At 47.8% G+C, this 16,893-nt stretch overlaps 1 protein-coding gene across 6 annotated transcripts in view; it reads right to left on the bottom strand.

Annotated features, from left to right (window-relative positions):
• The window catches only part of MID1 (midline 1), a 322,962-nt gene that overhangs the window by 89,566 nt on the left and 216,503 nt on the right, over positions 1–16,893 (bottom strand). For 4 of the 6 annotated variants that reach the window (XM_060183090.1, XM_060183091.1, XM_060183092.1 and 1 more), the window contains exon 2: positions 4,904–5,619. In XM_060183090.1, coding sequence (XP_060039073.1) covers positions 4,904–5,563 — 660 coding nt within the window. In that variant the 5' untranslated portion in view covers positions 5,564–5,619. Of the gene's footprint in view, positions 1–4,903; positions 5,620–14,710; positions 14,863–16,893 lie in introns of those variants that run through there. The other 2 variants (XM_060183089.1, XM_060183093.1) reach the window with 2 other exon arrangements.

Here is a 16,893-nt window from a genome sequence, read left to right as displayed (position 1 = left end):
TCAGCCTGACCACTAGTGGCACTGAGACCAGATAACTCTCTGAGTAAGACCCACCATGCCCACTGGAGGGTGGAGAAGCATGCCTGCCACATTTTCTCAGTTTGTGTATTTTTATAGGTGTAACAAGAGAAAAGAAGTAACTCTGCCATTGTCTGTTGGAACAGAAGAAAGGGACAGTGCATTGCAATGCCTTGGAAACTCTGCAGTGAGTTATGTTTAATTCTCACATGTGCTATGTGGTTCACAAACCCAACTTCTAATCCAAGTTTGGAGGAGAGAGGCTTCTTAAAATTCAATTAAAAGGATGTAAAAAGGTCCACGTTGTGATATCCTCCATTTAGAGACCTATGCTTTTGCCAGGAACACTCTCTCTTGATCTGAAAGTGGGGCTTGGGAAATGCTGGTTTAATTTTCTCGGTGCTTCAGTCTTTTGAGTGCTTTCCAAAGTAGTTTACTGACATGATGCTATTTTGGGTGAAGTGGAAGATTTTATTTGCATGAGTTCTAAGTATTAGATTTTGTCTTTTACCTTCCAGAGAAGAACTGGAATGCATAGAAGGATATTTCAATTCTCTCTATGTATACTGAGGCTCAGGACGGGGTAAAATGTCCCCCAGAGTTCAGTGTTGTCGCAAGAGCTAATTATTCTTCCTGATCATTACAGAATCCCCCTCATCATATAATGGGCTTTTACTAGCAGAGGGACAAAACTGGTTTCGAGTAGGAGACCTCACATAGCTAAATAAGTAAACTAAATCTAGGGGCTAGGCAGTGACACACCCATCACCATGCACAAGGATCTGGGTTCAAGGCCCCGGTGCCTACAGTGAAGCACTGCTACAGGTGTCTCTCCTTCTTCCTAACCCGCTCAAGTTCTGTGTCCTATGAAGAGGTGAGCACAGGAGGGGAGGGAAGGGGAAGGGAAGGGAGAAAAGGGGAAGGGAGGGAAGGGGAAGGGTGAAGAGGGGAGGGGAGGGGAGGGATGGGGAGGGGAAGGGAAGAGAGAAAGGAAGGGGGGAATATGGCCACCAGGAGCAGTGGATTCATAGTGCAGGCACTGAGCCCAATAATAAAACTGGTGGCAAAAATTAATTAATTAATTAAAATTAATAAAGCAAATTCATGGTCTTACTTACTAATGAAAGTAACCTTCAAATCTTCCTGGCTGTCTTTATATAGCCATATCATCTCAAACCGATTTAATTTTATCTTTCTCTCTCCCTCTCTCTCTCTAAGAAACAATGTTTGTATCTATTTCTGGGATTTGAGAGAGCCCTGCTCTGCTTTAGCATAAGGTGATAATAGGGTTGAAGCTGCGATTTCTCTTCCTGCTCCCCCACACCCATCTCTACAGGAGGAGTTCAAGTACCAGAAGAACCCACTTTCAGGACACATTTTCTTGCTTAGACCAAAGTAACAACTAACAGAAACATCCTTCTTTAGTTTGGGTCCATCTTCAAAAATCAGTGTTTATATTGTACTTAGGTTTTTCTTTAAAAAAAAAAAAAAAAAAAGACAAGGAAGCACATATGTTCGTCAATATGCGCCGAGTGAAATGTCAGCGACACCCGAATGTCATGCAGTCGTGTGACTGTTGTTACTCTGCCATCAATGGCGTGTTTTAGAACAAATGTGCAGAGCTGGTATGTTACTTGTTGAAAAGCTCCCAAGCACATTCTGCGGGGTGCTTCTAGAGAAATGCTCTGAAACATACTTGACTGAGCAGCTGCACATGTGTTTCAGAGCACTGGGTGCTGTGTGTGCTTCTGTTTCTATAATTAGAAGGCAGGCTAGTCTGTGTCATTAATTGTCAGGGTCTGCCCGTGACAGTCTCAAGGACGGCAGGCCCACTGGCTTGACGAGGCAGGTGTGGAGGGCTTGTAATTGAAGAGCTTCCGTTTCATCACCACGAGGGCCAGAGCCTCACACTGTCTCCTCCTAAACGTGGAGATGCTATGTAAACAACGAACAAATACAGAGCACAAACTGACTACCAGCTTTCAATAGCCAGTCTGGGAGTGGCTGCTTTGTATCAAATACTGATGGGGGAGGAATTAAAACGCAGCGTTAGTCGGTGGAACGCTGAGTAACATACATACCCGTGTCATACCCAGGTCACAAGAGGACCAACCAACTCAAATACACATCGCCTGCGCTTATCTGGAGCCAGGTTTGTTTTGGTCACTGCTGTGTGCCATGCTAGAAAGCCCCTCCACCTTGAGCTTAGCTTCCTCTCCATGTTTAAAGATCGATTTGTGAGGCTGGGAGGTGGCTCAGCGGGCTGACTGCATACACATCTTACCACCCGTGAAGCCTTGGGTTTGAGTCCCGGCACCACAGGGGAGGTCCACAGATGGAGAAGCAGCACTGTGGTCTCTCCTCTCATGGGTCTCTCTAAAAATATAGAATAAAAATTGGGGCTGGGGGGGCAGGGGTAGATAGCACAATGGTTATGCAAACAGACTCTTGTGCCTGAGGCTCTCTCAAGTCCCAGGTTCAATCCCCTGCACCACCATAAGCCAGAGCTGAGCAGTGCTCTGGCTAAAAAAAAAAAAAAGGGAGCTGGGGTGGCTAGGTGCTGGTGCACCTGGTTGAGCGCACATGTTCCAATGTGCAAGGACCTGGGTTCGAACCCCAGGTTGGTCCTCGCCTGCAGGGGGAACACTTTGCAAGTGGTGAAGCTGTGCTGCAGGTCTCTCTCTCTCTCTCTCTCTCTCTGTCTCTCTCTCTCTCTCTCCCCCCTTACCTCTTGATTTCTGGCTGTTTCTATTCAATAAGTAAATAAAGACAGTAAATTAAATTTTAAAAAAAATGGGGCCAGGAAATTGTTCCATCACATCGTGCATGTGAGGCCCTGTGCTCGTCCCCCAACCCCCTGCCCCAAGGTGGATTGGCGCCATTTGTCACAAGGTAGTTTAAAGGAAACAGCCCAGGGATGACTGTTCCCCTGAAGTGACACTGGGAAGCAGGGATTCACCTTAGCAGGCGCACTCCCCTCAACATAAGAAGCAGTAAAACTTGGCTTGGAAAGAAGAGAGTTGGGAGCTGGGCGGTAGCGCAGTGGGTTAAGCACACATGGTGCAAAGCGCAAGGACCGGCATAAGGATCCTGGTTCGAGCCCCTGGCTCCCCACCTTCAGGGGGGGATCGCTTCACAAGCAGTGAAGCAGGTCTGCAGGTGTCTGTCTGTCTGTCTCTCCCCGACTTTCCTTCCTCTCTCGATTTCTCTCTATCTTATCCAACAACAACAGCTATAACAACGATAACAATAAAAACAACAACAAGGGCAATAACATGGGCAACAATAATGGATAAAATGGCCTCCAGGAGCAGAGGATTCCTGGTGCAGGCACCGAACCCCAGCAATAGTCCTGGAGGCAAAAAAGAAAAAGAAAGAAGGAAGGAAAGGAAGGAAGGAAGGAAGGAAGGAAGGAAGGGAGGAAGGAAAGAAGGGAGGGAGGGAGGGAGGGAGAAGAGAGTTCACCTGGCCTGGGTTAGAGCCCTGGCAACAAGGAGTGCAGGCAGCGGCTCTCTCACTGAGGGATGCTCCGCTGTTGTGGCTCTGGCTCTCTCTCTCTCTCTCTCTCTCTCTGTCTCTCTCTCTCTTCCGCGCCTCACCCCCTCCAAATAAAAAAAGAATGAAGAGGCTGACCCAGGAGCAAAGAAATCATGTGTACTCAAGGAGTCCCTGATACCACAAAACGAAACAAAAACCCCAGCAAAATCAAATCACGGACGCAGTCTCTTAATCCCACCATCACTAAGTAAGCAGTGAGGTCCCGGGACACGTAACCTGCCATTAGCATTAAGACCAGGTGCTAGTTACAGGTGATGGCGCACTCGGAAGGGGGTGGGGGAGACCCGTCTGAGCATGCGATTGCTCCATTTTGTTTGCTCAACAACTCCGGTGTGTGTCTTTCCCCAAGAGGAAGGCCTTCAGTGTGTATTTACTGGAAGCTCTTAATTTATACTTCCTTCCCTTTTAATTGGTGTCTTGTGATCTAAAATTAGCTGGTGGACAGACTCTCGCACTCTCAGTGCAAACTCTCTCAGCTGTAGTTTTAATACCGGGACACAGACCCACCGTCGCCTCGAGTTCGACAGACAGCCGGAGACTTGGCTGATTTCCTTCCCGGAGCCTGCGATCCACATTCAGACAGAGAGCTTGTAATCTGACGTATGGGCCTAATAATTAGCATTCCCTTGAGCTGGAGCTCGGGTAATCATTTTCATGTTCAAAGTGAAGTTCAAACGGCCTTGTCTGAGACCCGACTGAGTAAGAAAGCCCACACGAAAAGGAATTCTTCCATGAAAACTGAGACAGCCAGTGCTCTCTCTCACTCACTCACTCACTCACTCACTCACTCACTCACTCACTCACTCACTCACTCACTCACATCAGCTGGCTGGTGTTTACACAAGGAAGACAAAGTCACATGTCCTTCCAAACCTTCATTCATTCGCACCCTGCTCGTCTTGTGTGTGTGTGCAGCAACTAGATGCAGGGACGGTGGCAGGCAGGGAAGTGCACCTTCCCCAGCGAGGGGTGGGGGGAGGAAAGACCTCCCTGCCCACTCTCCCACCCACCCTAACCCTGATTGTATCTGCCCTTCGCCCTTGATCTCCCTCTCTTCTCACTCTTTCAACTGCAAGGACTGAAAATGACCCAGACTTTTCCAATTCGCCCTCACCTTGACAACGCTACAATTACAAGCAGCAGTCAACTTTTACAACATCCCCGGTTGTGTAACATTTACAGGCTGCCAAAAAAACATGCTAAAACGCATCAGATAACAAAGGTGAAGGGAAGCCTTCACCTGCCGCGTGGCCCGAAGTGCATACACTTTTTATTTCCGTGACATTCGCTGGCAGAAAGGGGTTGGCTTAAGGCGGATCGGACTAACCTTCAATTTGTCATAGCGCTCACTCAAAGCTGCCACCTGATGGTCTCGGTGCCGCCCAACCAGTTTACACAAGGCACAGATTAACTGGTCATCGGTCACACAGTACATATTCACCTTCTCATCCTCGTGCTCCAGGCACATCAGCCCCCGGATGTGCGAGTCCGGAATTGGCTCAATCAGCCGGTGGCCCGTGAAGGGCTTCTTGTTGGGGTGAGTGGCTTTCAGGCACTCGTCACAGTAGGACACTTCACAAGTGACACAGGTTTTCACCGCGTCCTGGGCAGGCTCCTGGTCACAGAACTGGCAGAGAACTTTCTCGGCAGAGGTCATGGTGTTGGCGTCGAAGGCGCGCTCTCGGCGAGTTTCGCTGGGGGAGTTGGGTCCACTCACGGAGGCTTTCTGGAACCTGTCGATGATGTTCTGCAGGGTGACGTTGCGCTTGAGCCCGTCTAGACCTCGCTGGCTGAGCGTGATGACATGCCTGCAGGTGGGGCACTGGAAGGCGGTGATGGATTCTACGGACTCGTTGGTGGCACAGTGGGACACCAGGATGCGGTGGGCGCAGTTGAAGCAGAGGCTGTGTGCGCAGGGCAGCAGGAGAGGGTCCTCGAAGAGCTCTAGACAAATAGGGCAGGTCAGCTCCGACTCCAGTGTTTCCATCTTCAGGCAAAGCTCTCCTGTGTCATCAGCAAAATCCCAGGAAGCTGATCAGCTATCTGGAAACAGAACGGAAGATCGAATTAGGCACGAGGGGGTCAGCCGTGGGGAGCTGTCAGCTTTGAAAGCGTCTCAGAATCATTCCAAACACAGGTCATGGAAGGGTAAATGTGTGTACACTCCACATCATTCTCTTTCTGCTCACTGCGGAAATAAGAGTGAGGCGAGGGCAACAGCGCTGGCCAGCACACCAGCTCACATTTTCTCCCAAGTTCCAGCCCCTACAAGCAGCATTTCTTTTCTTTTTGGTGATTTTCTTCTTCTTCTTTTTTTTTTTTTTTTGTTTTTAATCTTTACTCCAAGCTGGCAAGTTACTGAAGTTGTGATTTCCGTAATTTGTACCTAATCACAATAATCTCATTGTGCCACAGCCAAGTTTTACCTTGCATTGAAATGGAAAATGGAGAAACATTAATTAATGAACTAAAGAGCCTTTCAGAACTGGGAACGTATAGACTTGCATGTTAAAATGTGTGTGTTTTTAGGGCCTTTGACTCTGTAATACCAAACCAGGCTCCGGAGAAGAAAAGAGGCACTGACTGTAGGAAGGGGCATGAAATGTGCTTGAAATCAAACCCAGGATTCCAGAGGAAACGATCATGCTTAACTCACGCCATGGCAGTTTTCAGATTCCTGGGGAAAAACACTGACTTTGGCAGAGACGATTGTGCTAAAGGAAAGCCTTCTGGTATACATTCTCTGCTCTTCTGAACAACCCTACGTTCGCACCCAGTGGATGGATGGGCAGAGAGGAGCAGAGACAAAGATGGGGGAGGAGGGGCTGCGTGAGCGGCGACGAAGCTGATGACTAATAATGACTTAGCTCATTAGAAGCAGCATTTCTGTGGCTACAATACTCGTTTGCTAAGCTAGAACAACGATAATAATGGTGACACTTTAGAAAACTCCCATCAAGGGCTTGTCACCATCTCCAGCGGAGGCCCGGGCTGGCAGGTGGTCCAATGCCACACTCAGCACAGTGTTGGCCCGGGCACGACCCCCGCCAGCTTTGTTGCTCCCCCGCCGCCGGCTGCCTTGAGGTAGCCCAGGAGAGCTCTGCAGCTTTTGTGAATTCTCCACTGCCTAACCCCGAAAGCGGGGAGGGAAAGCATCCCACAGAAACCCCTGGCTCATTACGGGGGACAGGGCCCAGTGCTCATTAGCCAGCCGACCAGCCAGCCAGCCAGCCAGCCTGGGAACCAAGCGGCTTTGAACCTTCTCCCTTTCAAGGCCATTAGCAGAGGAACTGAGGCGGGCAGGAGGGTGGCACGCACATCAGCTCCAGCCCACTGGGGGGCTGTGGGAGAGTGGGGCAGCCCACCCGCTGGACCTGAGGTGCAGATCACCCTCTGAGGCATTTTCTCAGCCAGATTTATGGGACAGCTTCACGTCACCAGCAGCCATGTTTAGTGGGTCTGACAACTGGCCTTTCTGTATTCACACCTCCGTTTATGTAGCAAACCTGTGGTTTCTCTAACACTCTGCTTGACCCACTGGGCAACAGCAGCCCTCAGCAACCCGGGCTGGGGCTCATCTTGTTATCTGTAGAATGGCAACAGATGAGTAACAGTACAGAGCATGTGCAGAGCAGGTTAGAAATGGAAGTCCATGGGAGTTGGGCGGCAGCGCAGCGGGTTGAGCACACATGGCGCAAAGCGCAAGGGCTGGCGTAAGGATCCCAGTTCAAGCCCCTGATTCCCCACCTACAGGGGAGTCGCTTCACAAGCAGTGAAGCAGGTCTGCAGGTGTCTACCTTTCTCGTTCCCTCTCTGTCTTCCCCTCCTCTCTCCATTTTCTCTCTGTCCTATCCAAAAACGATGACATCAATAACAACAATGATAACTACAACGATTAAAAAGGGGGGCAACAAGGGCAACAAAAAAGGGGATAATATTAAAAAAAAATCAAGTTCAGTATCTTCAGAACCTCTTCCACCATTTAGCAATACCATGTACAAAGCAAGCCTAAGTGGGTAGCCCAGAGTGGAGACTTTGTAGCCGTCAGCTGCACCGGAAAGCCCAAGGCTGCAGAGCTGAGAAACACACTGGCCCCGGCCCCTCTCGCAACAGAAGGCTTGGAGGTAGAAGCTGGAAGGTCCTCCCCGAACACTGTTTGCTGCTTGCCGAAAAACAGCATTTTCTCAGAGTCAATTTCCTTCTCCCTTCCCATCAGAAGCATGTAAGTTAGAGGAAAGAGGTGCCCCTTTCTTTGGCTTTGCTTTGGACCTCGACAGAATCAACTGCAGGTCATTTGTACCTGGACAGCTATGATGTCAGGGGCCCATCTCAGAGTGCACTCACTTTCCAGAGGCAGATTCAATTGTGACCCCCACTGAAAACACTGCCATTTATTCAAGAGGCATTTGCCGGATGTCAGGCACTGAGCTGGCTCCCGGGCCTGGAATCTGGCACACTCATCAGCCACTTCTCTGATCCTGGGCCAAGTTAACCTGGATTATCACTCTGACTATAGTCTGCCAAGCACTCACTCTCCTGGCTTCCCTCACTCCTGCCCTTCCTCCCATAATCTATTCTCCAGCCCAGCTGGTTAAAACCCAACACAGCCTGCCTGTCCTCAGCTCTACCCTCTGGGGACTTCCCATCCTCTCAGCAAGGAATGCACCAGAACAAACCCAGCCCCAGAGAACAGACTCAGACAGTGACCTCATTTCCTCCCACGCCACTCCTGGCTCTGCTCTGGGCATTCCATTCGGTCACCTTGTGATCCCTTGAACTCACCAAGCACGTCCCCCCGCCCCCTCAAGATCTTTGGGGTTCGATGACACAGCTCCGGCGGCACTTCTTTGGGAGTCTATCCATCACGACAGTTAACTTTCCTCCCTCATCTCAGGGGGTCTTCTCTATCCATCCACTGGCGAAATATCCTCTCGACTCCCTGCCCCCATCTCTCTCCCTCTGCCCCACCGCTAGAATATAAGATCTTGGAGACCGGAGGCTTGGCGCTGCTCTTCAAGGAAAGTACCATCAGTGTCTGGAACAATGTCTTGCACACAGCAGAGCCACAGAGTTAATTGAGCCAGCACCAAGGCAGAAAGCCAAAAGAATAAAATCTAGCCACAGCCTTCAAGGATCTCTCAACAGGTTAGAAAGAAGGCACAAGGACCCCGGTTCGAGCCCCCGGCTCCCCACCTATAGGGGAGTCACTTCACAGGCGGTGAAGCAGGTCTGCAGGTGTCTATCTTTCTCTCCCCCTCTCTGTCTTCCCCTCCTCTCTGTCCTATCCAACAACGACGACATCAATAACAACAATAGTAACAACCACAACGATAAGAAAACAACAAGGTCAACAAAAGGGGGGAAAACTAGCCCCCAGGAGCAGTGGATTCATGGTGCAGGCATAGAGCCCCAGGAATAACCCTGGAGTTAAAAAAAAAAAAAAAAAAAAGACAGACTGACTCACACAGCTGGCAAAGTGGAGCTGGGATGCGCTCTCGGAGCTCAGAGAAGACGAAAGTGATGTTCAGGCAAAGAACAGTGAAGGGAGACTCAGGTCAGTCTAAGCACAGACAGCAGGGAAGAGCGCGGCATTCCGTCCTGCCGTCAATGCCAGTCTGAGGAGCTACTCAGGGGAGGGTGGCGTTGCAGCAGCCGCTCAGGACTGGATCTTTTCCTGTGCTTGCCACAGCACTTGGCATGGTGCTTGGCTCAAATGCTAGTTAGTGTATTACTTATTGAACTGCATTAAGCACTGGCACACCTTCTAGATGCAAAGTGGGGTTTGGCCAATTTTCCAAACCTTCTGCCTGCAAACTGCTCCCCACCCCCCCACCCTGCCGGAAGGCCCTTTCGATCAGATACAGTGGACTCCACTTTTTTCTACTTTGATCCAACTCTTGCCGTGTGATATATATTAAGTTTGCTAGATCACTCAGTCATATGTCTCTAGGAAGCACGCGTGCCATTTTGAAGATCTTTATAAAATATTCTTTTTCTCTGAGAAATGAAAATGTCACTCATTCTTTCCTCCAAATACTGAAGCCCCTCAGTTGTACCGTCCAGCAGCAAGAAGCGGTGCCATCTGGCCCATCTCAGGGATGACGGGTCCGAGGGAGAGAGAAGCTGTGAACACGGTGTCAGGCGACATAACAAAAGACAGGGGCCACGGATGAGGGAAGACAGGGGAAGCCCCCGGAAGAGGCAAATGTGCAAGGTGGACTTTAGAAGATGAACAGAAGGAGGTGGGAGTGGTGTGCACAAAATGTTACCAACTGTTTCCTTTTAATTCCCATAAACTGAATGAGTCTCCAAGGGAAATGGGGTGGGGGCAGATGCGTCTCAACCTTCGTTACAATGGAAGGAAGTCACACGTGCATAGCATTGTCAGGAAATTCTATAGAGCAGCCGTTTTCTGAATGGGTCCTCATTCAGGAGGACGTGGGAAATCATGGGAGCCCCTTACGACAAACTGCCACACTTCCAAGCTCCCAGCTCCACTGGCCCACCGTGAGGGTTAGATCAGGCCACGGAACCGTGAGTGGAAGGAAGGAGGATTGGGCAGGTGGCCAGGCGACCGAGGAGAATGGGCAGCTTGGCTGGTGATTAGCTGGCGGGTCCCTGGGAGAGTGTCCACAGATGCTCCCCCATCCCCCAACACCTGTTCTAATCACATCCCCAAGTGGGAGAGGCTTTCATTACAGGGTACTGGCAAGCCTTGCATGCTGGGGTGCTCTGGATGCAAGCTATCATTCCAAGAGGTGTTCTTCTAGACGCCAAACACCTAAAGAAAGATTTGTTTCAACTGGAAACTTACAAAACAGCTATTTGGTTGGCAGGTGATGACATAATGTGAGGCTTTCACGCCTTTCCCTCTTTTTTTCCCTTCCTCTCTCCTGTCTGCCACTGAATTCTACTATCCTGGGCTTGCTGTCTAAAAACTGGGGACTTTTCCCAACTAACCAACCCTTGGGTGTTTTCTAATGGTCTGGTCCATGTCGTTTGTTCTGCCTCTCTGAAAACGATTCCTAGGCTTGAGTCTCACCGAGCAAGCTCCTTCGAGAAGCCCAGCTGGGCAAGGGTTCTTTACTTCACTTACTGTAAGTACCTCAACTCAGAGGTAAGGTCAACCATGAGGTGCATCTGATAGGACTCACTAGCTTCGCCCCCAAACCTGCCCCCCCCCCCGCCTTCCGTGCTTCCTTTCTGTGTTCATTCTACTCCTACCCTCTACAGGAGACAGAATCCCTCTCTTGACTTCTGGCTGTCTCTAGCTAATAAATAAGTAAATAAAGATAGTGTAAAAAAAAATAAAGTAAAACAGAATCATAGCCCCCGACATGCTCACAACCCTAATCCCCTGAACCTGTGAGTATTTTAAGTTACAAGGCAAAGAGTGATCCAATGAAGGTTGCTGAGCAGATGCCCTTGAGACAGATTACAGATTACCTGGCTAATTCAAGTGGGTTCAAGGTAGTCACGAGGGTGCTTAACTGTGGAAATGGAAGACAAAAAAGAAGTGTCACGTGATGTGATGTGAAAATGACTTGACCTGCCATGGATAGACTTGGAGATGGAAGGGGGTCACACACCAAGCAAGGCAGGCAGTCTCTAGAAGCTGAAAAAGGTAAAGAAGTAGATTCTCCGCTAGCACCAGAAAGGAACCTAGCCCTGCAAATACCTTAAATATAGCCCCATGCTACTCAAGTTGGACTTCTTGCCCTCCAATATTCTTTAGCACCACCGATTCTAGCAATTTGTTATGACGTCACTAGTAAACTCCACACACGCCCAAATCCAAACCAATAGCCAAGACCCGTAAAAATCAGTCTTCTCTGACTGATTTCCTTTATCTTTATTTTCACTGCTTCCGTGTTGACCCAGATTTTCTTTACCACATTCCTAGACCATTACGAAAACACCACCAATACCAGAAAACCCCCAAAACGCCTCCTAATTTCATTTCTAGCCTCCCTTTCATCTTTCAGTTTCATCTTTGCAACAAGCCTCTGGCACCACAGCTTTTTCCTGTCACTTCTCTTAAAGGTTCAAAGCACTAAGCAGCTGCTTGATATCCAGAGCCTGTGTTCTAACATTTATCTCCTTTTTTCAACGCCTCACCCCAGTTCCTCCCAAACCACCTCTTCTCCTTTATTCCCACACCTCTCACCTCCTAAACTAGGGAACCCCTAGAGAAGACCACTCACTGATCTTGGCAAATGCCTTTGTTTTGGTTTGCTTTTTCTTCCTAGCAGAGGCCAGTTTTTCCCACGTGAGGGTTTTTTGTTATTTCATTTGTTTTTGCTTCATCTTTATTTTCTGGCTTTTATTTTCTGGAGGTCCAATAAGGCCTGGTCATTGTTGCATTTTGTGAGTTCATACTAAACAAAGAAGACTTGCTTTAACAGATGTCTCTAAATAGTGTTTACAGTTAGCAAAGTAAAGCTTTTGACTGAAAAGCACAGCCCTACCATAATGATATCATTATATTATTCACAGAGTAACGAAAATATTTACTTAAAAAAAAATCACATACACACCTGCCTCACATGGAGATAGCCTTCATGGTCTACATCTATGTTCAACCATGAGTGAGCCAAATGGCTACCTTCCCCTTGGAGCCCCCATGGCCCATACCCCACCCTGATAAAATCTGGATGTAAGAGGCCCTTATTTTTAGGGGTTATAAAAAAAATCAAGAAAAAAAATCATGCCAGTTGACAAGCACCGAGATGGAGAACTCATAGTGAGGGTTGTCGGGTGATAGGCCCTCGGTTCCCAGGTAATGACGCCGTAACAGTGCAGGCAGCTGTGTCTGCAGATGGTCCTTTGCTCCCTCCAGTGCAGAATCTCAAGAGTATGGCGGTTTCTTGGTCAAGAAATGACCAAGACGAGTCTAAGCACCCATTAGAGCAAGAAGCTAGCCCATTGGCAGCACACATCATCTAGGAGTTTTTCTACTTCAATTTCTCTTAATGGGAAAGAATTATTTTTCTAACTTGAAATTTATGAGAAGAACATGCATTCTACCTTCTGATGATTTTATTCTTGGTACTTGGTTTGGAGCATCTCTGAAAGTCACTGCTTCAAGAGAAATGAATGAGTCAGTTGATCAGGGAGTCAACTTGGATGTCAAGGCCGGTGGCCTATGATCACTTGTTGATGCCAGCTGCCTCCTGGTCACTGTCCCAAATGACCCCTGAGGCACTTCTTCTGGTCCCCTCACCCAAATATCCTGAGGTCTGGAAACTAAACTTGATGTCCAATTTACATAAACATAGTTGAGTTGACAAACACGTGGTCAAAACTGTATAATATTAGACTAGGTCACATTAGGGGGAAAAAAACACTTTGGGAAAGGAAACTCCTAAGTCTTGTGGGGGGAGTGAGGAACAGACATCTGAAATGCTATGAGTAGATCTAATCCTTTAAGAGTTCTACATCTCAGAAACAACATCAAGTCAGTTTCCTGTGGCCTGCCTTCACGTGAGGAGTCCAGATTCAACTGCTTTACTGCAGTCTGGAGTTTTGCTCTGAGATCATCCCTACCACAGAACCATAAGTGGAGTGTTTCTTCAAGACTATGAAATGATGTGTTTTTGTTGTTGTTGTTTGTCTGTCTGTTTTTTAATCTTGGGTCAGCAGCTCTACAGACTTTCACAGGACTCAGAACTGCAAAACACTGGCTATGACCCTCAGTTTGAGAGCTAGGGTCTGTAACAAGCACAAAACTCAAGGGGTGTGGGGTGGGGCTAATTCTCATCTCAGACAAACATCATCTCTCAACTCAAAACTGTATCAAACAGAAACTCAGTAAGAACCCAGTGCTACATCCAAGATGAAGCCCCCACAATGAGGAGATTTTAAATAGCTTAATGAGTTCAATGCCAGCATATTCAATCAGGGCTTAGTATCTAATTGTGAGTAACAAAAGCCAGAGAGTAAACACGCTACCCAAATGCTCCTTTGCTGAGGAGCACCCTGGATGATCTGAGATGCAGGTATGCCAGCACAGGAAGAAAAGAAAACTGGACCACGGAGCAAACAGTACTAGGATGGGGGAAAAGAAGGGAGCCCTGAAAACTAGAAACTGACAACCCAATATAGGCTATTTCCCACCCCAGTTTATGGCTGAGAGCAGCAGTAAAAAAATGCAAAGGGTTCTTAAAGCAGTAGACTAACAATACGCTGAGAAAGAACAGGAAGGGGAGGGGAGGTGACCCCCTGACACTACAGGTAATGCCCCTGATGCATTAACCACGCAACCACGCAACCACGCAACCAGCAGGGTTCATCTCTGACTGTTGGTACACCAAAATTCACTCAATCAGTGACAAATGCCAAAGAATTTCTGCTAACCAGACTGTAAGGGACTAGAAGGACTGGCTGGGGGGAAAAAAAAAAGTGACAAGCAGATAACTAGTACAACTGATATTTCTGATAACTAGTCATTTCACCTTTATTTTACGGGAGAGCTGAAGTTAACATCTTTTACCTGACTCCCACAGTGAGAACCCTCTGAATTTCACCCAGCACCCACCTGGTAGAAGTCTTGCAAATTGAATTAAACTGCTCACAAAATCCTTTCAGTACTTCCAATCTGTCTGTAACATGCTCTTTTTTTTTCTCTCTCTCTCTTTAGTAATTAGATCTCTAGGACATTCTTTAAAATAATCACATACTCTCTTGACCGTGCAGCCTGATTATTAATGAATGAACATTCCTGAAAAGAATCACTGGGAGGCATTGGCAGATGTCTTGAGGGATACGAAGACTTTAATGAGAAGAATTAAGGAGAAATGGAAGCTAAGTCACACTGTCTGGTTATTTTAATTGAAAACCAGTCTTCCAAATTTACTCAACAGAATGCTTAAACACACCTTCTGGAGTTCATTCCTGCCAGCAAGACAAGCAAAAGGCACAAATGGCAATGCAAACATGCAATCCCAGCTTCTCTGGGAACAACTAAGCCCCTTTTGTTTGAATACTGACCCCCCCCCCAACAATCTCAGAAGCACCATTCACTCTAGGAAACGCTGCTAGAAGCAGGTTACAAACGGGAAACAGCACATTTTTCCTTAATAGTTCTCTCAACATCTCTCCCCATTCTTATAAATAGATTGCCTTGAATACCCACCAATGGACTGCACCCTAGTTCTTTTTGAAGAAACATCGCCGTTGGCAGAAGATGGGGACCCACGAAATGACAGACAGGTCACCAAGACCAGATGGTGGGTGGCAGGCAGTGTCGGAGCGGTCCTGTGTGTCTGTGAGAGCGTCCACAGCGAAACACAACAGGAAAATCAATGCGACAATTCCAGGAAGACCAGCTCCACCTCATCCACCCCGCCAGGGCTGCTGAGTTGAAGAATCAAAAACTCCCTCTGACTTTGCAAGTGCTTTTTGCACAGACCAGGCCTGGACACCTAGGGCTTCGCCCACTCTGCCCAATTGGAACCAAATGAAAAGGCGGTGGTAGGGGTCGGGCCAACACCCACTGCCCAGTCCCTGCCCCCCCCCATGACACTTGGCAACAGGGTTTGTGCTGTCACAGCTTACAGGGATCCCAATGGTCTGTGTCCTGTGGTGATGCCAGCTTTCCATGCTGCCACGGGAGCTGGCCTGCCAGTTACCAGAGTCAACCCCAGGCTCGTCCCCACCCCACCTTGCTGGTTGGGTCCTTTTGTGGCCTCCTGAGCACTTTGTCGCATGCTTTGGATGTCAATGGGGGGGGGGTGTGCATATATGTGTTTTAACAACATGCCTAGTATTTTCTGTCTGTCTTCTGAATGAAAATACAGTATCTGAAAGAAGTTTTTAAATGTGACATAAGGAAGAACAATCTCTTGTACAGACAGAGCAGAGCAGTGACTTTTTTTCTTCCAAAAATCAAGGTCAAAATTGTACTTTATCATTCAATGAATAGTTGAAAATGTGTGCGTGAAATATGTGTAGGCAGATGCACCAACAAGTTTTATATGCACACAGATCATATATACATAAATATCATGCATGCACATATACATATAACTCATGTCAACACACACATACACAGAGCAAGTCCTCCATGATGAGTGTCCCCGGTTTAGGTCCCCAGAATGGCCAAGGAAGAGTGACTTGAGAATGGAAAGTCACAGTTCAAAATCTGACTGTCTAAAGAGGAAGTGGTTTACCCAAAAGAGAAAATAAATCAAGGGGCCTACACTGAACTTCTTTCAAGAATGTTGCTTATCACTCCAAATGACAAGAAAATGCAAGCAAAGTCAATCAGCAGGAAAGGGTGAAAACACAAAGCAGAGCAAGAACATCCTTGCTTGTGGGGAGCGCAATCCCGTCTCCACTACAAGGGGGCGGACTCCACCAAAGGTGTTTGGAGAACAGCCCCCACAAAGAGCAAGCGAAGGTGAGAACTGCTTCCTCTGAAGGTGAGAACTTGCTGTAGGTCTGAATGGCCCGACCTCTGTGGGGAACCAAAGCAAGTTCCATGTGTTCAGAGAGCAAAAAACAAACATAGATTCTCTTGGCTTATATCCCTGCCGATCGTAATTTCATCGTCTCTTAACAATAAACTGAGGCATGTCTCAGTTTCACAGAGATGACTTCCCTAAGAAGACCCGACTGTCCAGGAGACACACGCTTTACTGAATGAAGCTGATTTGAAAACACTTTGCACGGACAGATATGTGAGCCTTCCTTGCTTTTGTTCAAACCACAGCGAAATTACCCAGAGTCCTAGAAGCCATGGCTAACTTGGCTGTATTTTGTTCCTGTGGTGGAAAATTCGCCTGCACATCTCAAAGCTGAAACCTCAGGAAACAAACATGAGCCCCACCCCTCCAAAAACAAAAGAAAAGGGTAAACAGCATATTTTATGATCTTCTAAAGAGAACATTCTGACAGCCTCTGTAGGAAATTGCCACCACCACAGGGTCTCTTGACATTTCAGATCATTTACAGTTTATGTTTTAAAAAACCCTGTTTCAAAGGCAAATGGGCCCCCTATTGCATTCTATTCAAAATGAACTGGTGTTTCCCAGGTCCCCCTTGTACAGGTGTCAGGAGAGAACTGGTTCTGAAGGCTTTGAGGTCAGAAAGAAAAAAAAAAAGGAAGGTGGCGCAAAGCCCTTGGACCGGCTTAAGGATCCCGGTTCAAGGGTTCAAGCCCTCGGCTCCCTACCTGCAGGGGAGTCGCTTCACAGGCGGTGAAGCAGGTCTGCAGGTGTCTATCTTTCTCTCCCCTTCTCTGTCTTCCCCTCCTCTCTCCATTTCTCTCTGTCCTATCCAACAATGATAATAACTACAATAAAACAAAGACAACAA

Source organism: Erinaceus europaeus, chromosome X, assembly GCF_950295315.1.
Source record: "Erinaceus europaeus chromosome X, mEriEur2.1, whole genome shotgun sequence".
In the NCBI taxonomy this organism is placed as follows: Eukaryota; Metazoa; Chordata; class Mammalia; order Eulipotyphla; family Erinaceidae; genus Erinaceus; species Erinaceus europaeus.
Note: the sequence above shows the minus strand (reverse complement) of the source record. Positions and strands in the feature narration are given on the sequence as shown.